The 24,682-nt window shown below is 41.9% G+C and overlaps 1 protein-coding gene across 4 annotated transcripts in view; it reads left to right on the forward strand.

Annotated features, from left to right (window-relative positions):
* afap1l2 (actin filament associated protein 1-like 2) overlaps positions 1–15,142 on the forward strand; it is a 261,920-nt gene extending 246,778 nt beyond the window's left edge. For 3 of the 4 annotated variants that reach the window (XM_041209202.1, XM_041209204.1, XM_041209205.1), the window contains 5 exons: positions 1,708–1,885; positions 3,479–3,643; positions 13,367–13,560; positions 14,573–14,695; positions 14,790–15,142. In XM_041209202.1, coding sequence (XP_041065136.1) covers positions 1,708–1,885; positions 3,479–3,643; positions 13,367–13,560; positions 14,573–14,695; positions 14,790–14,816 — 687 coding nt within the window. In that variant the 3' untranslated portion in view covers positions 14,817–15,142. The remainder of the gene's footprint in view (positions 1–1,707; positions 1,886–3,478; positions 3,644–13,366; positions 13,561–14,572; positions 14,696–14,789) is intronic. The other variant, XM_041209203.1, reaches the window with a different exon arrangement.
* The last annotated feature ends 9,540 nt before the right edge of the window (positions 15,143–24,682 follow it).

Genomic DNA, 24,682 nt, shown 5'->3' on the forward strand with positions numbered 1-24,682 from the left:
TGGCAGCACATGTGGGTCAAACCATCTGGTGGCTTTTAATCATCTTACACAGCTCAATTAAATCACCCTTAACGATTGAATCATAAAATGATACAGGACAAAAGGAGGCCATTTGACCCATCGTATGTGTTAGCTCTTTCGTACAGCTGTCCAATTAATCTCACTCCCCTGCTCTTTTCCTATAAACCTATCATTTATTTTTCCCTTCAAACTTTTATCCAATTCTATTTTGAATATAACTATGAAATCTACTTCCATCACCCTTCCAGATCATCATAACTCGCTGTTGCCTCTGGCTCTTTTGCTATTCACCTTAAATTTTCTATATTGAAAGAAGTACAAGCCTAATTTATGTAATTTATCTTCACAGTAGAATTCTTTTAATCCCAGTATCATTCTGCTTAATCTATATTGCAATCCCTCCAATACATCCTCCTTGGTGAGCACTTTGCATATCATCTTTGTTTTGTTAGAAAAAACCAATTGCTTCATCATGAGGAACTTCAAGGAGATTGACTAAAATTCTAAATTTCACAAACCGGGAAACTGAGCGGTGCAATTTCACTCCGAGTTCCAGCTGTTATATTAGCCTGGTGGCTGTAAAGTTCTCTAATCAACTTAGTTTCAACCTGATTCCCAGTAAGTTTGAGCCCACAAAGTGAAAAGACCTCTTATTGGCAATTATTTGTCAGCATTAGTCAAAGACACCGCAAGATGACAAGGGTGATACAGCAGAAATACCAGCTTGGTTATTGTTGTAATTATGGGATTGAGTCATGTTAACAGAGCAGAATGAATTGCACTATTCTAAAGGTCAGCATCAATCATTCCTCCATCTGTTGTTTAAAATTGTTTTATTCCTAGCATCGATATCCCTCAATGTGAAGAGTACAGAGGGCAGAATTTTGCCCTCATCAGGTGGGTGCAACGGGTGGACTGGGAGCAGCCACAAAAGCCGCAATCAGGGGGCCACCCAGCATGAAACGTGTGCTGCAGCGCTCGGCGCTGCATGTGTGGAGAGGGGAGGAGGGTGAGCGCGCAAGTCCACGCAGGACAAAGCCCCCTGAGTCACAGAGCTGCCTCAGGGAGATGGAGATTTTTGAAAATAAAAAAGAAAGATTTAAAAAATGTTAATGACATGTCCCTTCATGTGACTCTGTCACATAAGTAGGGACATGTTAGAAATTAGTTTGAAAATTTAAAAAAAAAATTTTTTAATGACTGATCGAAACCTCATCCCACCTGTGGACGAGGTGTCACAAAAAATCCAAAGGCTGCTTGGCCTTCTCGCCTGCCTGCCAACAATAAGGTTAGACGGGCAGCAAAAAAATTCATTTAATGAGATCTTTAATGGCTTTAATAGGCCTATTAATGGTCGGGGGGCATGCTGCCAATTCCTGCGTGCACCTGCCGATTGGAATATTGCACGAGTGTGCAATGACGTCAGGACACTTGTCTGACGTTATCATGTGTCATTTTACGCTCGTTCGGGTCAAGTGCGCGTGCCCGCCTGACAAGCACAATATTCTGCCCAGAATTACCAGAGAAAGTTTAAACAGAAATCTCTTTTATATAGACTTCCGGAAAACAAGCATATTGTTTCTTTTAGTATCTAGTGTTGTGAAAATTAAGCATTTTTTAGAATTTTCCAGGTGTGGTAAAGAAATTTGATATTACGCTACCTTTTTAAATTTTTCTGAAACTCAGATATCTCAAGTGAAAGCAGAGTTTGAAGAAAAGTCTTCAAAGACTGGCAGTAAGCCTTCCAATGGTCAGAAAGTGGTGATGCCTTGGGTGGATCCAAATAAGAATGGCACACAAGCAAGTAATCAACAAATGAAGGCAGTCATGGAGTGTGTTGAAAAGCAGAAGCTGAGCGCAACAGGTGAACTCTGAATCTCACTCAGTGTCAGATTACTATGAAACAGATGCCTTAAAGGATTCCAGTTTGAATCTGTTTGCTATTACAACTGCAATGTAGAAAACCAGTATAAATTGCCATCAATGCATAGAGCTCCCAATTGGAACTGGTTTGGATAGAATTTATTTTGGAATGAGAGGAGAAATGTCTTCACTCAAGGTTGTGAATTTGTGAATCTTTGGAGCTCTCTACCTAAGAGCTAAGGATGCTTAGTTTTTCAGTATATTCAAAAGTAAGATTGGGAAATTTTTGGACTCTAAGGGAATCCAGGGATTTGCAGATCAGCTAGGAAAGTAAAGTTGAGGTGTAAGATCGGCTGTGATTGTGTTGAATGGTACAATAAGGCTCGAGGGGTCACATGGCTATTCCTGCTCCTAATTCCTTTGTTCTTATGCTATCTGCTAATGTGTTGTTGCCTAAAAACTGGATCAGGCCCAAAATGATGCGAGATCTCAGTGCAATGCTTACTGTATATGCCTAATGAAGCCAACAGCAGCACAGTGGCAAACTGCTCAGCCAGCCTTGTTGTGTTAATACTGGCAGGCTGCAGGCACCATTCATTGCCCCAGAAGCAGTTCCCCATGCCACAGAGGACAGCAAGATTGGTCCTCAAGAGACCAGGGAAAGAGAGGAACCCGAAGTGGGTGAGCAGCAACCCAGGTTTTAATGCGCAGCTGGGAAGAACACTGCTGCTTACAGCTCCACAGTAATTTAAGTAAAAGGACTTTAAACTTTACTTTCAGGTGGCAGCCTCAATGCTCCCTTTTAAGCATTGCTGGCTTGACTGCTGAGCATAGCATGGATATATTGTAAACTGTGGTCATTCGCTGTCCAAACTGGCAAAGGGACGTAGGAGATTTAAGTTGGTGATGAGGAGAAATATTTTCTCTCAGAGGGTCATTAATCTGTGGAATTCTGTTCCCCAGAGAGCAATGGAAGCTGGATCATTGATTATTTTTAAGGATGAGTTCAATAGATTCTTGATTAACAAGGGAGTCAAAGGGTATAGGGGTAGACAGTAGAGTCGAGGCCACAATCAGATCAACCATGATCTTATCAAATGGCAGAGAGGGCTCGAGGGGTCGAATGGGCTACTTCATATGTTTGCATTTGCAATGGGACTAATGTGGGCTTCAGACACCAGCCCTGATGCCTACTGGGCAACCATAACCAATAAAGCAGGTGGCCCACTTCCCATGTATATTTCTAATACATAAAAATTTGTACGTGTGTCATATGTTTCATTGCAAAATATGTTCAAGCATTTCTTACGGGGATTCTCATACTAATCGGAAACAGTTATCTATTACACTTACCTGTTACTTTTCCCTGGGAAGCCATTAAAAGGTGCCCAAAAGGATGTCCCATCTTGATTTTGGGGATTTCAATCACATCTGACTATAACAGCACCATGTAATGCTGTGTAGCTTTCTGACCTTGAGATCAAACTTCCATATGATTCTTATACTGCTGTGTGGACTTGTGTTAATGAATTCCCTGACATTCTGCAGCAAGCTTGGCACTAATGCTTTGCTCTTTATTTAAATCTATTCCCAGTATCAATTGAAACTAAGTTTGGGAAAAATCGAACTGAGGCAGATCTAAAAAAATTCATTGAAGAGAAAGAAAAACTGGAGAAGGAGAAGGAGCAGCTTCGAAATGAACTGATGCAACTGAGGAAACAGAAGAGGGAGGTGAAGGACGCAATAGCAGTTTGCAAAGGTAAAGGTGACTTATGAACAGAAGAAAGAGGAAATTAGTGGTGTCAATGTGAAGTTTAAAACTGTGAAATTATAATCTAGATCACATAACTTCCATGTGGCCTGAATGATCTCTGTCAATCATAAGACTAAGGTCAAATTCACAATGGACAAGACAAATTGTACGAGTTGATCTACTGGAGTAACAGCCTGATTGGCTCCTTGTTATTTTTAACCATGGAAACAGAACAACTATATTTTCAAAAGGAAACTAGATACATCAGCACATCAGCAAATTAAACTTGCGGGGCGAGGGGTATCAACGGGGGGATGGGAATGACTGAATTGCTCTACAGAGAGCTGGCATGCACTCAATGGGCCAAATGTGATCATCCTGTGTCATAATGACTATAACTGGAGGGAAATGTTCCAATCAGTGATGGAAACAAATGTACTACATGGGATTTCCTTGTCTAATGGCACCATTGTGCATTCATTTCAATTGTCTGTCAGTAAATTGGGTGTCTTCTACGTTCTACAGAACAGGCCTTAAGTCTCCAATTTCTCAGGGAAATAAAGAATGCCTTTATTATTTGAGGTTAAAACTTCCTTCAATTTTTCTTTTAATTTTTAAATTTATCTGGGTATCACTGTTGCCAGCAATCAAGAGGTTCACAAGTACAGTCGAGTACTGAGCCTCCTGCCAGTTTTCCCTGTGTGCCTGTTAGAATCAATTAGGCTTCCATTTGATGTTTTTCCACAGTAAAGGATGAGATTAGCAATGTCATGGGGTGCAGGAGCCAGTTGCCCAGCTTGGGTGACTTTGTTAGGACATTTCACTATTGTCAATAATGCCTTTTGCAGTACTTTTTTGTTGAAATACTTTAAAATTTAGAAAAAAAAACAGAAGTAATTTTACATGAGGCAGTGTAATCTATCCTTTGGGGGATATTAGAAAAAAAGCTTGATTGTCAGCATTTCTAAAAATAGAGCCTTATTTTGCCAAAGAAACCACTCCTAAGCTTAAAGTAGCATTGCTATTCCATTCTTTGATCGTAAGGCACTTAGCAATATAGAAACAAGGGTCTATTCTCTTATTTGTTAGCAATGATATCTTTCTATTTTTTAAACCCAAATGACTGCCTTTTTCCATGGAGCCCATAATATGTCTCCCACACAGCAGCACCATTGGTGTAATAAAATGTCCCAAGGCACTCCACAGAGACATTATAAAACAAAATATGACACTGAGCCACAAATAAGGATATTAGGGCAAATGACCAAAAGCTTCAGTACAGGAGCTGGAATAATTGGATAGCTCTCTCAAAGAGCTGGCACAGACAATATGGACTGGATAACCTCCTGTATGATTCTAAGATACAGTAAAAAAAAAAGTCAACTGCAAGAGAAAAGACAAACTGAGAGATTGAAATTCCCAATCCCAAAGTCACTGCAAACTCAAGTGGGATGAGAACACAGTTTGAATAACATGAGACAGCTGGAAAGCGGGAGAATGAATAAGTAATTTAAGAGAAGAAAATTGGAAAATCATAGAGCTAAGTGGATTAGAACAACACCGGGCAGAATTTTCTGTTCATCATGCAGGGGTGTGCGGTGACGTCGGGCGTCATTCCAATCTTTCGTTCGGCGGGCACACACCAGAGTCGGCTGTGCGCCCCCGAACTGTCAAAGACCTGTTAAGGCTATTAATAAACTAATTAACCAATTTGACAGGGCTGCCAGTCCAATCTTAAGGTTGGTGGGCAGGCGAAGAGCTCAGGCGGCCTTCGGATTTTTCATGAAACCTCATCCACGGGCAGGATAAGGTTTCATGAAGGGTTTATTAAATTGATAAATATTTTTTAAACATTTCATAAACATGTCCCAGCTCATGTAACATTGTCACATGAGGGGACATGTGTAAGTGATTTTTAACTTTTATTTTAAACTTTAAATCTGAACTTAATCTTCCTGAGGCACAGAGCTGCCTCAGGGAGATTTCTGTGCTCTTTTGCGCTAAGGGCAGGTGCACGTCACACTGGACGGGCCTTAATTGGCCTGCCCACCTAAAATGACAATACGCAGCCGATTGCAGACGGCGATCGGCTCCACGCCCGTCCGTGCCCACTCCTGACCAGCCCACCCGATGGGGAGAAAATTATCCCCACCATGATGGAAAGAGAGATCTTGGAAACTAGGCAGAAAGAGGAAGGGACTGATCAAAAAGGTAGGTTTTAAGGAACCTCTTAAGAGAGGAAAGTATGGTAGAGAGGCAGAGAGTTCCCGCATATCAAACGGTTGGCATTATGTCATCAACCCCCTACATGCATTGATACTATTCACACTTATTTAAAATAGAACTAGATATTTACATAATCTGAATTGATTCTGCATCTTTGGGATACTGGGACATAGCATTCCACATCCCCAGAGCCTTTGTCTGAAGAATTTCAAATCCGTTTGTCCTGCATCCCCTGTCTATATTGTCACTTCCCTTTGTATTATGTAGACACCTGAATCAAACTTCCTGTAGCCTCTTCATCTCTGGGGCTTGTAACTCAAGTTTACCCAACTATATGTCAATGCTAAGTTCCTTCATCCCAGGTATCATCCTGATGAATCATTGTTAAACATCCTCCAAGACCAGTATATCTTTCCAAAGGAACAAAGACATCATGGTACAGAAAAATCATCAGTTTGCATACATCACTGCCATGTCAGTGGCCAACTTGAGGAACATTGAGTTTCAGAGCAGGCTGGCTGCTCATAACAGCAGCAGCACTTTAAATTAGACGAGGAGAGCAGAGATTTCCACGGAGACAAATGATTCTTTGCATCTGTGCTGTGCATCAGACTATAAGACCATAAGACATAGGAGCAGAAATTAGGCCATTTGGCCCATTGAGTCTGCTCCGCCATTCAATCATGGCTGATAAGTTTCTCAACCCCATTCTCCCGCCTTCTCCCCGTGACCTTTGATCCCCTTACCAATCAAGAACCTATCTATCTCGGTCTTAAATACACTCAATCACTGGCCTCCACAGCCTTCTGTGGCAATGAATTCCATAGATTCACCACTCTATGGCTAAAGAAGTTTCTCCTCATCTCTGTTCTAAAAGGTCTTCCCTTTACTCGGAGGCTGTGCTAGTCTCTCCTACTAATGGAAACATCTTCCCCACGTCCACTCTATGCAGGCCTTTCAGTATTCTATAAGTTCCAATCAGAGCTCCCCTCATCCTTCTAAACTCCATCGAGTATAGACCCAGAGTCCTCAAACGTTCCTCATATGTTAAGCCTTTCATTCCTGGGATCGTTCTCGTGAACCTCCTCTGGACCCACTCCAGGGCCAGCACATCCTTCCTGAGATACGGGGCCCAAATTTGCTCACAATATTCTAAATGTGGTCTGACCAGAGCCTTATAAAGCTTCAGCATCACATCCCTGCTTTTATATTCTAGTCCTCTCGAAATAAATGCCAACATTGCATTTGCCTTCCTAACTACCAACTCAACCTGCAAGTTAACCTTAAGAGAATCCTGGGCTAGGACTCCCAAGTCTCTTTGCACTCCAGATTTCTGAATTCTCTCCCCATTTAGAAAATAGTCTATGCCTCTATTCTTCCTACCAAAGTGCATGACCTCACACTTCCCCACGTTGTATTCCATCTGCCACTTCTTTGCCCATTCTCCTAACCTGTCCAAATCCTTCTGCAATCTCCCCACCTCCTCAATACTACCTGTCCCTCCACCTATCTTTATGTCATCTGCAAACTTAGCCAGAATGCCGTCAGTTCCTTCATCTAGATCATTAATGTATAAAGTGAAAAGTTGTGGTCCCAACACTGACTCCTGCGGAGCTCCACTAGTCACCGGCTGCCATCCTCAGAAGGATCCCCTTATCCCCACTCTCTGCCTCCTGCCAGACAGCCAATTTTCTATCCATGCTAGTACCTTGCCTCTATCACCACGGGCTCTTATCTTACTGAGCAGCCTCCTGTGCGGCACCTTGTCAAAGGCCTTCTGGAAGTTCAAGTAGATAACATCCATTGGTTCTCCTTTCTGCTCATCACCTCCTCAAAGAATTCTAACAGATTTGTCAGGCATGACTTCCCCTGATGAAACCATGCTGACTTTGCCCTATTTTACCATGCATTTCCAAGAATTCTGAAATCTCATCCTTAATAATGGACTCTAAAATCTTACCAACGACCGAGGTCAGGCTAATCGGCCTGTAATTTCCCGTCTTTTGTCTCACTCCCTTCTTAAACAGGGGAGTTACATTAGTGATTTTCCAGTCCTCTGGGACCCTCCCTGACTCCAGTGATTCCTGAAAGATCACCACTAACGCCTCCACTATCTCTTCAGCTATTTCCTTCAGAACTCTGGGGTGTAATCTATCTGGCCCAGGTGATTTATCCACCTTCAGACCTTTCAGTTTTCCTAGCACCTTCTCCTTGGTAATGGCCACCATATTCACCTCTGCCCCCTGAATCTCTTGAACTTTGGGGATGTTACTTGTGTCTTCCACCGTGAAGACTGACACAAAGTACCTATTCAGTTCTTCTGCCATTTCTTTGTTCCCCACTACTACATCTCCAGCGTCATTTTCCAGCGGCCCAATGACCACTTTTGCCTCTCTCTTATCCTTAATATATCTAAAAAAAACTCTTGCAATCTTCTTTTATATTACTGGCTAGTTTACCCTCATATTTAATCTTCTCCCTCCTTATTTCTTTTTTAGTTGTCCTCTGTTGGTCTTTATAGGCTTCCCAATCCCCTGGTTTCCCACTGCTCTCCGCCACATTGTATGCTTTCTCTTTAGCTTTTATGCTGTCCCTGACTTCCCTTGTCAGCCATGGTTGCCTCGTCCTTCCTTTAGCATGCTTCTTCTTCCTAGGGATGAATTTTTGCTGTGTCTCTCAAATTACTTCCAGGAACTCCTGCCATTGCTGTTCCACTGTCTTTCCTGCTAGGCTCATCTCCCAGTCAATTCTGGCCAGTTCCTCCCTCATGCCTCTGTAGTTGCTTTTATTCAACTGTAATACCGTTACATCTTATTCAACTGTAATACCGTTACATCTGCTTCCAGCTTTTTCCTCTCAAATTGCAGGGTAAATTCTATCATATTATGGTCACTTCCTCCTAAGAGTCCCTTCACCTTAAGCTCCTTTATCAAATCTGCCTCATTACACATCACTAAATCTAGAATTGCCTGTTCCCTAGTGGGCTCCACCACAAGTTGCTCCAAAAAGCCATCTCATAGACATTCCACAAATTCCTTTTCTTGGGATCCACTACCAACCTGATTTTTCCAGTCTACCTGCATATTGAAATCCCCCATGATCACTGTAACCTTGCCTTTCTTACACGCATTTTCTATCTCCTGGTGTATCTTGTGCCCCACATCCTGACTACTGTTCGGAGGCCTGTACATAACTCCCATTATGGTTTTTTTACCTTTGCAGTTCCTCAACTCTACCAACACAGGTTCTGCCTCATCTGACCCTACATCGTTTCTTGCTATCGATTTAATTTCATTTCTTACTAACAAAGCAACCCCACTCCCTCTGCCAACCTGCCTATCTTTTCAATAGGATGTATATCCTTAGATATTTAGCTCCCAGTCCTGATCCCCTTGCAGCCATGTCTCCGTGATGCCCACCACATCATACCTGCCAATTTCAATCTGCGCCGCAAGCTCATTTACCTTATTTCGTATACTGCGTGCATCCAGATACAACACCTTCAGTCCTGTATTTCCCATCCCCCTTCTCATTGTCGTCACTTTATCTGATGTGCTTGAAGTTAAATTCCTAGCCCTTTCCAAACACTCTGTCCTATTTTGTGTTCTGGGGACCTTAATGGCCTCTTCTGGGCTCTCTTTTCTTTTCAGCCCCACTTTCTAATTTAAAGTCCTGTTGACCACCCTATTTACCCTTTTCACTAGAATATTGATCCCAGTTTAGTTCAGGTGGAGACTGTCCCAACGGTACAGATCCCTCCTGTTCCAATACTGATGCCAGTGCCCCACGAAATGGATCCCCTCTTTCCCACACCATTCCTTTAGCCACGTGTTTACTTCCCTTGTTCGCGCGTCCCTATGCCAATTTGCATGTGGCTTGGGTAGTAATCCGGAGATTATAACCCTTGAGGACCTGTTCTTTAATTTAGTTCCTAGTTCCTGATAATCCCCAAACATGTCCTCTTTCCTACTCTTACCTATGTTATTTGTCCCGACGTGGACCACAACAACTGGATCCTCCCCCTCCCTCTCCAATATCCTTTCAAGCCGGTCAGAGATATCCCTCACCCTGGCACTGGGCAGGCAGCATGCCATGCGGGACTCTCGATCCTACTTACAAAGGATGCTATCAATTCCCCTAATTATAGAATCCCCTACAACTACCACTTGTCTTTTTGCTGCCCCCTCTTGAATGGCCTCCTGTGCCACGGTGCCGTGGTCAGCTGGCTCATCCTCCCTACAGCCCTGTTCCTCATCCACAGAGGGAGCAAGTACCTCGTACCTGTTGGACAAGGCTCCTCCGTTCCTGACCACAGGATCCCTCTACCTGCCTCACTTGCAGTCACACCCTGCTGACCCTGACCACTGACCGAACTTAAGGTACTTAATCTACTGGGTGTGACTGCCTCCTGAAACAAAGCGTCCAGATAACTCTCCCCCTCCCGGAGGTGCCACAGCATCCGGAGCTTGGACAAGAGCTCATCAATGCTGAGCTGGAGTTCCTCCAGCAACCAACACTTGCTGCAGACGTGGTCACTGCGGCTCGCAATGGGATCAGCCAGCTCCCACGTCATACAGCTACAGCACATCACCTGCCCAGCCATCCCGACTTAGATAATTAATTTATTAGTTAGCTTTGCAGTGTTTTTTTTCAAATTTGGTGCAGATTTCCTACCAACCAATCAGGTCACAGCTTTCCTGTGATGTCACTTTTTCAGTTTTGACTTCAGTTACTCTGTACCCCAAGGTCACCGCTCCGGTGCTCCTCCCTCCAAGTCTGCTCCCTGGAGACAAGGCCGCGAATTCCCAAGGTAAGCTAGATTTATACTCACCGCTCCAGTGCTCCTCCCTCCGAGTCTGCTCCCAGGATTTATTCAGCTGCTTTTTCTTTTAAAATCCACTTTCAGAAGAGTGTCCCTCGCAGGTCTGGTGCACTCCTGAAGGCACTGCCTCTTCCTCTCTTTTTTTAGGTTTGAGGAGGAGGGAGGAATGGAAACACTACAGCAATGTAATGTTTGGGACTGTTCCGTTTTTTGACAGTGGGTCCTCCTCAATTCCCTCTTGAGTCGCAGTGGCTGCGGTGACTTCTCCCAGAATGCTTCAGCCACTTCTCACCAGTGCTCTGTTTTATCATGCATGCCAACAAATGTAAATGGAACCCAATGGATGAAACGAAAGGATGATATTTATAGAGTTCTGGCTGTTCCAGTGTTTTCAAGCTAGACTGCAAATGAAAACAGCAATTTCCATTAGCTTCAGGCTGTTTTCTTTATAGTGAAGTTTCAGGAACATATATTTTTTCTAAAGAATTTGAGGAGACTGATTTGTTTAAAGTAAATTTTAGCAAAGGATGATATTAAGGACTGCGGCATGTGGTTTATGATTTTCTGAATCAAATAGAGTGCAAAGCTATAAATTAATTTGTTGCTCTGAAGACGCACCTTTGGTTTTAAAGAGTAGGTAGCTTAAGTTACAATGAGTCTTGACTGAAGCATTAAATTTATCAAGAGATCATCCATTAACTGCCCAGAATATCAGTGATGATTCAGATTTTAATCTATTTGCTTTTAAGGCCAAAGCTTAGAGTTTCTATTCACATTAGGATGGGGCTTAAATCCTTAAGGAAATTCATTTTATCATTCCTGTGTCTGCTATTTCAATGAAGCTATCCACCTGTTCATTTTAAATGGATTCTGGCACTCTTAAATGGCTAATATATGTTATAATTAATGAGAAACTAGTTGAAATTTGACAATGACATTCAGAGATAGGTTTCAGTCTTTCCTTTAACCCTCACTGGATGTTGAGCAGAATAAACTTTTGAATAGAAAAGGCTGGTTCTGCCATTCTTTTGTACTTTGTCAGTCCATCCCTCCTGCTGCCTAGTTTCCAACATCTCTCTTTCCATCATAGTGTTGTTCTAATGTACTTAAGCTTTATGATTTTTGTATTTTCTTCCCTTAAGATACTTATTCCTTAAATTATATTCATTTTTCCCCTTCCCAGCAGTCTCATGGACTGCATCACCCGGCTGGGGTGGGGCCCACTCGCTGACGCATAAAATGACGCGGGGTGACTGACGGGCATCCCGACATCACCCCACGTCATTTACATTTTCAGGTGGGTGAGCTCACAGCCGAATTGGCTGCGCACCTGCTGATCTGTCAATGGCCTATTAAGGCCATTAAAAAAGTAATTGAAATCATTAATGGACCTGCCCGTCCAACCTTAAGGTTGGTGGACAGGCCAGGAAGCCTGGCAACCTCCTGAATAAACATGAAACCTCATCCACGGGCAAGATGAGGCTTCATGAGGGATTTAAAAATTTTTAAATAAAAGTTATTGGCATCTCCTAACTCATTTGACAATGTCACATAAAGGGACATGGCAGTGAAATTTTTCCTGTTGTTTAAACTGCTTTTCACATTTGAGCCGATTCCCCTGAGGCAGCACTTTGCCTTAGGGAGATCTGTGCACTCTTCCGCGTGCTTCCTGGCGGACGTCATGCTGGGCAGACCTTAACTGGCCTGCCCATGTAAAATGGCGGCGCGTCCCCAACTGGGTGCATTGATTGGGAACCCACCATCTGTGCCCACTCCCGACAAGGGGGAAAATGTTGCCTTATGTCATTCAAACTGTGTTCTCACTCCACTTGGGTTTGCAGTGACTTTGGGATTAGGAAATTCAGTCCCTTGGTTTACCTTTTCTCTTGTAATCGATTGTATCTTAGAATCATACAGGCGCTCATCCAGTTTATTTTGTCTGTATCAACTCTTTGAGAGAGCTATCCAATTATTCCAGCTCCCCTACTCTTTCCCAAAATCCTGCAAATTTCTCCTTTTCAATGATATATCAATTTTTTTTTAAAAGGTAACTATTGAACCTTCTCCCTCCACCCTTTCAGGCAGTGCATCCTAGATCATCATAACCTGCTGCGCAAAGAAATTCTCCCAGCTTCTCCCCACCTAGATCCTTTGCTAATTATCTTCACTCTGTATCCCCTGGTTACTGACCATCCTGCCATTGAAACTATTCTTCTATCCCAGTCTTATCAACGTTGCTGTTATCATGCAGTGCAGGCAGATGCACTCCAAGTCTGTTTCTCAATAATTAAAAAAATGTATTCTTTATAGTCTACAATAACATAGGCTCACCTGATGATAATAAATGGAGTTTTTCAAGGTAAAACCCTGCTCCCAATTGAAAATATTGTAATGATACCAGGCTACTTGCTAAGAGGGAGTTGAATTGCTTTTTAAGAGCAGGGGAGTTCTCCCATTGTCCAATCCCTCAACTAACATCCACTAAACAATAGATTATCCAGGTATTATCTCTTAACGAAGGCCTTACTGTGTGCAAGTTCGCTGCTGCATTTTGTACATTACAACAATAACTGCACTTCAAAGACACTTTGGGATGCCCTGAGGTCACAAAAGGCACTATATAAATGCAAGTTTGAAGCCGCATAAGCAGAATAATAATTTGCTTTTGGTAAATATTTCAGATAAGCAAGTACTTTGCACTCAGGAGGAAAAGCTGCGACAGATTGAAGAAGAATGCAAATCAAAGGAAAACAACAGGGTCGACCTGGAACTTAAGCTGGTAACAGTGAAGGAGAACTTGAAGAAAGCTGAGTCAGGGCCAGTAACGTTGGGAACAACTGTGGATGCCAGTCATTTTGACAATCTAAGCACAAATGTGGGTTATAGTTTTAACCAACTGAATTAACCTGTTAATAGCAAACTGTTCAATTTGTTCACTTCCACTTAGAGACTCCAGTGGTTCAAGATGGCAGCTCACCACCACCTTCTCAAAGGCAATTAGGCATGGACAATAAATGCTGGCATAGCCAGCGACACTCACATCCCCATGAAATAATAAAAATATTTTGAACCATTATAAGAAGTAGCTTTTGCACTTTCTACACTTTTACAGTTATATGTACCTTTGCCATCTTAATAGGTTATTTGTCATCAATTATACTGCAGTGTGAAGCAAAATTTCAGGCTGTTGATTTTTAAGAGCAACTGGTGTTTGTGTGCTGTGCCAGTGAAATGTGTTTCATGCAGTCAGTCAGCATTTTCAGGGAAGTGTCTATATGTCTGTTTTTGCAAACAATACTGTGTCTCTCTCAGCTCTAAGCTTTGGCACTGCTTCAAGGGATTGAGCATTGCAGCACACAAGCTCTTGGAAGATCTGGAATCCTGCCCAGAGATTGCAGTGCCATCCAATGTACCAAGCAGACGCAGGAGCTGGGAAAGATGAGGGGAGTGGCTGCAGATGATGGATTAGGGAAATTTAAATTGAGGGAACAGGGAAGGGAAGCAAGTCTGATTTGAGGGTGGGCTGGTGATCAGCGTACAAAGTTTGAATTGAAGGGAGAGAGAGAGAAAAGAGTGTCAACATTCAATGGGCTTGAGGCATAATAGTGAAAACTGGCAGCTTTTTTGAAGCTACTGGTCAGATTTTGTGTATGTTTTGCAGCTTGCATTTCTCATTTGTAGTATACCAAAGAGAAGAAATATGAGAGTTTTATTACTTCACAAACAAATTGATGGATGCAGTGAACACCAACAGCCTAACCTATTCAGAGAAATTTAATTTTGTTTCAAGTGAGGGTGATTCAGTGAGAGGGAAATAAATGTACAGAAAGAAATAAGGTGCAGGTCTCTTAACAAGAGTTAACCCTACATCTTGTTGCTTTCTTCAGGTTAAGCCCTCCAATCTGAATAACAGTCCTGACAGCTCACCTGTGAACTCTGCTGCAGCCTTAAAGAATAGACCATTATCTATTATGCAGTCTGGAAAGGGGACTGTCCTACAAAAAGCAAAGGTTTGCCTAAGTACCTTAAATACATTGATTACCTCAAGATTCCTAATTAATAAATCAATATAATTTCTAACCATTACCATTTTGTTTCTGCCAGGAATGGGAAAAGAAAGCTACCAGCTAGAAAATATATTGAATGAGGATGGACAATAAATGCAGAAACTGTAGCCTTTGGAAGGAAGAGATGCTTTTCTTCATCTATTCATGGAAGGCAGATATAGAAAGCCACTAGTACTTGGCACACTTTTTCATATATGAAAGTTTCTACTGCCCCAGTCGTCAACAGGAACTCACACACTAATATCATGGGCCATTACTCAAAGCATCTGAGGATTTTGGAGGCTCTTCATTTCATGGTTGAAAATTGTATGCTTAAGAAATCTGTGGGTATGACTTCTAGTAAAGTTTAATGTTTAGTAAATAAATACTGTCTTAAGTCATTCAGTACAACAAATGCCTGGTTTTCCTTTGGTGCTTACAAGTCTTCTGATAAAGGAATATTTGGCTTGCAAGTTAAATATTCCTCTTTATTAAATATTGTTACATGATGCCATGAGAAAGGAATCCGTTGAGTAATATGAAAGATGGCAACAAACCCTTCATCCTGTTTCTAAATCTTAGAACTAATTTAGAGCGGTAAAGATAACTTAAGACTGCAAGGTCAAGCTCAGGTTTTAATTCCCATCTGCTTTGACATTCCAGAGAGCCTACCTGTAATGGCTGAGTCTTTCTGTTCTTGCTAGACTGCCAGATGCAACTCTCTAATGGAGCAGAAAACCCCATCATTGAAAGTAAGACTAGGTCAGAATAGCCCTGCCTGTGGAAATCCCTCTCATTAAGTGGCTGAAAACAGAATAGCATTGAAGTCAGTAACAGAGGCAACAATTGTCTGTTATGGATCAAACAGAATATTTTGTCCATGGCTTGTGATATCTAAATTGGGTGGAAACGAAGAAATTTTCTTTTTCCAAAAGCAAAGAGATTCACTAAAATAAACACACTCCGATTGAACGAACTATGTAAAAACATAGAATCACAAAAGCCCCTGTCAATCTCCTGTCATCTTTGATACTACCCAGCTGGCTGTATTCCCAGCAGCTCAGTCTCGCATTAATTCCATAAATAATCAAAAATTTCTGGCATGCAATCCAGAAGGTCCCTGATGACATTGCTCCTTTAAAAATTGTCATTTCTTCATTCTCTCTTTGCAACATTGTAAATACATATACTTACTTGTGAACAGTTATGAAAGCACATTTGTTATATACCAGTAACAGAAATATAAAATGAGAATTAGTTACGCCAGATTTCTTAAAATAAATAATATTTTTCCCCATATTCTAACTCTGCAGTTGGTGTATTTAATTCAGCGAGCGATGCATGTCGTTTAAACTCAGAGAATCATAATGCTCAAGCTAATTCAATATTATATACATGTGTGACAATACCAGTTGATGCTATGAATACATTTTTTCATTTGCATAATTTTTCTGTATTTACTCCATTTATTTGGTTACTAGGACTCATTTCCTGCTGGCTTATCTCTACAGTTATTGTACTTAGAACTTGTTTCAAGAAATAGTATTTTTCCTGACAGTTTAAATTGCCAACTAAGCTTCATTTGGCATGGAAATATAAATGTGAGCATTCCATTTTAAAGAGATGTGCTCATTTCTGTTTTTCTATGTTCAATAGATTGAGAACAACCTATTGCATTTATATAGCACCTTTAGCAAAACAAGATGTCCAAAGGCGCTTCACGGGATCAGTATGAAATACAATTTGACACCAGACAACATTAGGACAGATTTTGGTCAAATAGGTAGGCTTTGAAGAGTGTCTTAAAGGATAAAAGAGAGAGGTGGAGGGTTGGAGAGGTTGAGGGAGAGAATTCCAAAGCTGAGGGCCAAGGCAGTGAAGATATAGCCACCAATGGTGGAGCAATTAAATTCAAAAATATGCAAGAGGGCAGAATTGGAGGAGAACTGATATCTTGGAGGATGGTGGGATGGAGAGAATAACCAAGATAGAAAGGGACATAGAGGAAATTGAAAGCAAGGATGAAAATTTTAAAATCAAGATATTGCCAGATCAAGAGTCCACATGGGTCAATGAAGACAGGAGTGATGGGTGAGTAGAAGTTGGTGCAAATTAAGATATGGGCATCAGAGTTTTGTATGCACTCAAGTTTACAGAGGGAGCAAGATGGGAAGCTGGCCAGGAGGCCATTGCAATAGTTAGGTCTAAAGGTAGCAAAGATGTAGATGAGGATTTCAGCAGCAGATGCACTGATGCAACAGTGGTGGAAGTAGATGGTTTTAGTGACAGAGAGAATATGGGGTTTCTTCCTGCTACTAATGCCTTTAACCTGCCCAACCCCTAACCAATGAGTTATAGCATGAGAATTTTTAACTAATTCAGTTGAAATCCTGTTAAAATAGAGTATTTGATGTTTACTAAATCAATTATAATTCACAAAATCTTAAATTTAAAATATAATCTCTGCTCGTGTTCTTTACAGTACAATAATAACATCCTTTACTGTGCCAGCACACTGAGAATAGGCAGCTTGCTCTAAAGAATGGGATACCAATGCTATTCACCAGTACACATTGCCAGGTGAAGCTCGATCAACATCTTTGTTTTGGCCCTTTACAGCTTTCACAATCTGAAAACAGGGCTGTGGTGAATGGCTGCCTTAAGACTTGAGGGAGGTGTACAGTGGAGCTCCCCAAGGTTCAATGTTTGGAGTGTTTGTATTTGATATATATCTTAATGACATGGATTAAGGGATATCGGGCATAATTTGAAAGTTCTCGGAAAACCTGCAAGTGTAGTAACTGGGGAGGAAGGTAGTAAAGAACATAGGCAGGCTGATGGAATGGGTGGACACATGGCTGATGAAATTAAATGCAGGAAAATGAGGTGATACATTTTGGTAGGAAGAATGAGGAAAGACAATGGGCTGAATAATATGCTTTGAAAATGTAGCTGTGGCGACGTAATATCCGATGCACCAACGTCATTGCGGAAAGCAATAATGCAGTTGGCCATAGGAATCGGGAGCCCACCCACCATATTCAAACTGTCAAACAATGGGTACTTGAGCTCATTAGCAGTCCAATCAACTGCAATAATACCTGCTGAATGCAATAATCGCTCTGAGTGTGGATAAAACAGCAGGTGGGTAACTCCTTTTTTTGCCCCTGGTTGCTTGTCAGCCTGGGTTTAAAGGCTGCAGTTGGGTTCAGTGTTTGATTTCAGCAGTCCAGCCTGCTGTGAGCTGTGTGGGTAGTTATTCTTGTAAGTGTGTCTTCAGTGTCATCTCATCTATAGGTGTTTTAATCCTGAAAGTTGGCTGCAAACCTGTGCACTTAGTGCCCCACCTGCACTTCATCCTGTGTGCTTTGAGAAACATGGGGAGTGGTCTCTGTTGGAGACACATCCTCCAGTGAGGAGGAGAGGAGCTGGAGAAGGAGATTGAGAAGGAGAGGAAGAAAGCTAGATGGTCAGGGGCAGTATGCACTGGAAGTACATGAAGGTGCCTAAACTGCACAGGGGATTAGCTTAGTTGGCTGGATGGCTGGTTTGTGATGCAAAGTGACACCAACAGTACGGGTTCAATTCCCATATCGGCTGAGATCATCCATGAAGGCCCTGCCTTCTCAACCTTGCCTCTTGCCTGAGATGTGGTGATTCTCAGGTTAAACTCACCTGACTGCCACAGTCAATTTGAGTGTTCAAAGCAATGGCAAGTTTCCCCAGGGTTCAGGGAATGATACTCTGCTTGCATGTCACCATAAAGGCTCCAGCAGGTCAGCCCCATTATCACAACTCATTGGGGATAGTGCACTCAATATCAAGCCCCACTGCTCCCTGAGCTGCAACAAATGTGAAAAGTTTGATCAAACCATCTAATTGTTTAATTTAGGTTAACAGAATATGAGCACCAGGTTTGTAACCTTAGTAAGTAAATAACTGTTTATTGAACAAATTGTCTTTAACCAGTGGCAAAAGAAAGAACTACTAATTTCTAACTCTATAGCCTAAACTCTGCCCCTTCTTAAATTCCTACACACACACACAAACAAGACACATAAGACACACAAAAACATGGATTTTAAGGTGGGATAAAACAGTTCAATAGCACCAATTCCGTAGTACAGGATTCGATGGATTGATTTTGATCAATGTCTTCCAAACTCCTTTCAGTTCTTTGTTGATGATGTAAGGTGGTCTTCCCAGCACTTTGTCTTTAGTTCACTGGTTGAGCACTTGCTTTTCAATGTCTCTAATGGTGATTTTCCCCTTTTCCTCTTGACAGGGGTATTCAGAGGGAGAGCAGGTTATAAAGATATGAGGGGGAAAAAACAGCTAGCTATTATTGTAGAATCACTGGAATCTTACACACAGGAGAAAGAGGCTTTAGGTCTTTTCTCTTTTCCAAGCTAGGAGCTTTTTTCACTGTGGCACTCCTCTCACTAAAACCCTGGTCACTTGGTTAGGAGTCAATTAAAATTTTGTTGCCAGGCAGAACTCCAGAAGACTGGACTCCTCCTCAGCATCATCCTGTCTATCATGGCACCCACTGTTCCAGGACAGCAACATTGTATATATCCCTCACGCTGTTCCAGTAGACATGTCTTTCAACCATTGTAATTTTAATCCACAGTCCAACAGAAATAAAAAGATATGTTCTTTAAAACAGTTGAACAGAAATAGAAAGATACGTTCTTTACACTGTACATTTATAAACAGGAAGGGCTATCACTCTCCAAATGTGCAATTAGTATGCGACAACTATCAGAGGATTATGCAGGTTTGCACTGGTGCCTGAGCAACAGACACGACTCCTATGTTGTCAGGAACTCTCAGGTGCCAGACATATTTACTGGACCTGGTGCCTTGGATGGATGGCTGCTGGGTGGCAAGGGCTACCCTTTGAAGAAATGGCTCATGTGCCAGTGAGTATTCCTAGGACAGATGCAGAGTCTGACTGATGGTCATTTGTGCTGCGCTCTGACCAACTTAGCCCTGCAGTAACGGGATGCCCTGGAGGAAGAGGGGCCACAAGAAACAAGTCAATCCTCTTAGGACGGGGTCAAAGAGGATGTGGGGGAACCATCGGACAGGAAAGAGCAATGGGCCTGTAAGGGAGCATGTGGATGAATGTGAGACACATGAGGCCCTACTACTGTAAAGGTTCCAGTAGCTTGTGCATTTGAGGCCTTTGCACTGCCAAGACTAGTCACATTTCTTTCATCGCACCTCCACAGAAAAGTAATTTCAAAAGTCATTTCAGCACAATCACCATAGCTATCCATTAACCATTGTTGCAACTTGACACACCTTTACATAATTTTCTGCATGGATAATTTTCTAATCTCCCTCCATTTTCTTAAACCAGAAATAATCCACTTCACCTCTGCATGATGGCTGTGAAATGCATTGTTTATTTACATATGACCAATGGGCCCTCTTCCATGAAACAAAATCTAGAGGCACCCAAGTGAACTGATATATGCCTATTGTGGGGTCTTTCTCAATTTTTCCCATGTGCTGCAGCATGGTGCTCCGTCCTTGCATTCAGCTGCAGCAGACAGAGGCTGCTTATCTGTTTGTCCCCTTGACTGGATAACTTTGACAGGCAGGCCTTGAGGGCCCCGTCAGCAGGCACTTTTGTCACCATGGCAATTAAGGTTGACTGTGCCAATGATGGAGGGGTGGGGGAAAGGCTGCCCCCATCATTTTACAAATCCAGTTGCAATTTTACGAAGCAGAAGGAGGCCATTCAGCCCATCGTATCTGCACCAGCTCTCTGAATGAGCATTATGTCTTCGTGCCATTCTCCTGCCTTTTCCCCGTAACCTTTGCTCATTGTTTCTATTCAAATAATCATCTAATGCCCTCTTGAATGCCTCAGTTGAACTGCCTCCACCACACTTCCAGGCAGTGCATTCCAGATTTGAACCACTTGCTGTGTGGAAAAGTTTTTTCTCACATCACATTTCCTTCTCTTGCAAATCACTTTAAATCTGTGACCTCTCATGCTCGATCCTTTTATGAGCGGGAACAATTTCTCCCTATCTACTCTATCCAGCCCACACATGATTTTGAACACCTCTATCAAACCTCCTCTTAGCCTCTCCTCTCCAAGGACAACAGTCCCTACTGTAATGATATGTCTAGGTAAGAACTCTAGTCATGGGAACCTTAACACTCTCGGAGTACTGCTGCGTGTCGGGGGTGGAGGCGATATTAAGTGAGACACATCCTTCACTTCAGGAGTCCATGCTTTCTTGTATCTGTATTCTGTGTGTACATTCAATAAAGCACTGTTCATTGTAATAAACATTTCTGAATATTATGACTAGGTACAAATCCTAATATGGTGTCTGAAGTAAACATCAGTTAAGTGTAAGTACTTACAGAAGACAAACCAATGTTAAAAAGAAAGGGACATGGCAGCATCATCATGGCAAAATTTAGCACGCCAGACAATTTTAACTTCAGCCGCCTGGAGCAGTAGCCTGAATAGAAGCAGTGCTTTCACCAGTTACAGGATCACCACCAAGCTGAACAAGGAGCCTGGTGAAGTCTAGGTAAGCACATTAATTTATGCGCTAGGGTGAGAAGCAGAGGAAGTCATTGAAATGTTCTCATTTGAGGCGTTTGAGGAAAACGATTTTGACAAAGTGCTTGAAAAACTCACCATGTTTTGTGCCCAGACGTAACGTCATTCACGAAAGAGCTAAATTTCACCAAAGGGTACAAAAAGTAGGCGAATCAGTACAAGTGTGTAGAAGAATATAGCAGGAGCTTGAATGAACTAGCAGAAACTTGCGAGGTTTGGGAAAAGAAAAAGGATAATATCTAAGATAGGCTCGTGATTGGCATTACTGATAAAGAAATGTCCCAGAGCCTACAGTTACAGCCCAACTTGACACTGGAGAAAGCTATACAGCTAGCACATCAGTCAGAAAAGAGAAAATTGGAGATGCAAAAACAAATGACTAGCAATGCATTATGTGTAGTGTTTTGGAAAGTTAATAAACAAACGGGGGCTGAGTGAATTAAAAAGGGGAAGAGAAAGGAGCGTACTAAGAAAAACACACATTTGAAACAGACTGATGACCGCACATTTCACAAGCAAGACCAGACATTCACACTGCAAAAAGCTTGAAATGTACATGTAGCAGAGCACATTCTCGGCAAGATCATTGCATCGCAAGATATGCCATGTGCTACAAATGTAAGAAAGTAGGCCACCTTGCTTTGGTTTGTCATGCCCGTGTAGTCAACAAAATAACTGCAGGCGATGTGAGAAATAGAGAAGATGAATGTCTTTTCCTTGGCTCTTTCATGTTCGTAAATAAGGATAGCAAACCTTGGAGAATAGACCCTCCAATTCAAAGAACAGTTGTGAGTTTCAAAGTAGATCTTGGAGCAGATACTAGTATAATTTCCGACAAAGCATATTTTGCCTTGAAGAATCTGCTGCAGCTCAATGGCACTAATGTCACTCTTGAAAGTCCAGGAGGGAAACTGCAATGCCAGCTGCCTTTTCTTCAGAAAAAATAGCTCCCCAATAGTAGAAAACTGTACCAGTGTGTACGATGTGTTCTCTGTTCACCAAGGCAAGCCAATAAATTGACTATTGTCTAATCGCTGAAAACAACTTTTGATGAAAAGTGGTGAATACATGAAATAGATGTCTTTTTAAAACTTACAGGAATGCACTATGCTTAAACGAATTTAAAAGTTGTTACGTTTTTGAATCCTTTCTGTGGAGAATAGTTGAAAAAGGTCCTGAAACATGTGAAACATGACAGTTGCTATTCTCGAGAAATGCATTTTGAGTCTAGTTTGGTTCCTCATTTCTTTTTATAGTAAATGTAGAACCAATAGACATTTCTTTTAAGAATGGCTGTGATCCATTCCAATGCATTCGAAAACTGGTATGCTGGCTGGTAAGTTTTAAGCCAATGATTGAAACCAGCTGCACTCCATCACTTCTCCTTTATTCTTGTTTCTTTTTATTCCCATGTAAACCTCCTTGCTGCTGAATTACAATTGATGTAGAGAACTGTAGAGGCAGGGGTGGTAAAAATAACAAGAGGGCATTTGACAAATTGAACCATTTCCCACAGCATAAGATCACCTCAGCATTCCAAGTGGGCTTTGTTGTTAGCGTATGTGTTCCATTGTTCAGTGTTGTGACATTCTCAATGAGGTGTGGGCTGCCAGATTCTCCAATATTTAATTGTTTTATTTTTCGTACAAGTAAGGTCTTCCCCAAAGAGTTGTTCAGATTAAAGAGAAGCTTTCTGTCAGTCATGGAGCATTTAATCATCATAACTGTGAGGAAGTATCATTTTCCTGTAATCAACTGTATTGGTCTTTGATGCAAGTGCATGCATGCATACCAGATGTTATGTGATAGCACAGGCTACACTAAATGGGAGGTGGATCCAAGAGAAGAACCAATACAAGAAGACCTTGAAATTAAGCTGTGGAATAATAGTGCGTGAGTCCCTTCATCTATTATTTTAGGAGAGACATTGAACATTTTCAACAAATTAACACTTCTATTAATATAGCAGATTGTAATTTAGCAGTAAGGAGGTTTGAATGGGAGGCAGTAGCATAGTGGTATGTCACTGACTAGTATTCCAGAGACTCAGGGTCCGAATCCCACCATGGCAGAATAAAAATCTGGAATTAAAAGTCTCATAACGACTTTCAAACCATTGCTGATTGTCATAAAAACACATCTGGTTCACTAATGTTTTTTGAGGAAGGAAATCTGCTGTCCTTACCTGGTCTGGCCTACATGTGACTCCAGACCCATAGCAATGTGGTTGACTCTTAAATACCCTCTGAACAAGGGCAATTAGGGATGGGCAATAAATGTTGGCCTAGCTAGTGATGCCCACATCCCATGAACGAATATAAAAAAACACAAAGGAATTCCAGATGAACATGATATACATTCCTAACGTGTTATCCTACAGCATGCTTTCAAGGCCAAAGATACGGGAAATTAAAACTCTACATGTGAATTAGATTAGTGATGATAGACCAGTGAGGTGCCCTTGGCTTATGCTGGAGTGGAATTTTTTGAAATGACCTGCATTTAGTAAATCTCACAAATGGAAAGAGCTAGAAAATCTAGATTAGCTATCTAGATAGCTTTGAGAATTATGTTGGATTCAGAATTCTGTAAAAAAAAAATTGTAGTTGTGACATGGCTGAACAGATGGTGTAGGAGGGAGGGTTTCCAATATCTGGATCGTTGGGATCTCTTCCGAGGCAGGTGGGACCTATACAAGAAGGACGGGTTGCATCTAAACTGGAGGGGCACCAATATCCTGGCTGCAAGGTTTGCTAGCGTCACTCGGGAGGGTTTAAACTAGTATGGCTGGGGATGGGGGTGGGGTGGTGGTGGGGTGGGTGTGGAAACCAGAGCAACAGGTCAGCAGGTGAAATAAAGGACTGGGAATCAGTGAATATGGCCAGTAGGACTAAGAGGAAGGGCAGGCAGGAAGAAATTACTGAATACAGTGGGACTGGGGCTCTGAAAAGCATTTGTTTCAATGTGAAAAGTATAACAGGCAAGGCAGATGAGCTTAGAGCTTGGATTAGTACTTGGGACTATGATGTTATTGCTATTGCAGAGACTTGGTTGAAGGATTGACAGTATTGGCAGATAAACGTTCCAGGATTTAGATGTTTCACGCAGGATAGAGAGGGATGTAGAAGAGATGAGGGAGTTGCACTGCTGGTTAAGGGGAATATCACAGCTGTACGACAGGAGGACACCTCGTTGGGCTCATGCAGCGAGGCAATATGGGTAGAGCTCCGGAATAGGAAGGGAGCTGTCATAATGTTAGGGGTTTACTATAGGCCTCCCAATTGCTGGTGGGAGATTGAGGAACAGTTATGTGGGCAGATTTTGAAAAGATGTAAAAGCAATGGGGTTGTTGTGGT

This window comes from Carcharodon carcharias, chromosome 17, assembly GCF_017639515.1.
Source record: "Carcharodon carcharias isolate sCarCar2 chromosome 17, sCarCar2.pri, whole genome shotgun sequence".
Taxonomy (NCBI): Eukaryota; Metazoa; Chordata; class Chondrichthyes; order Lamniformes; family Lamnidae; genus Carcharodon; species Carcharodon carcharias.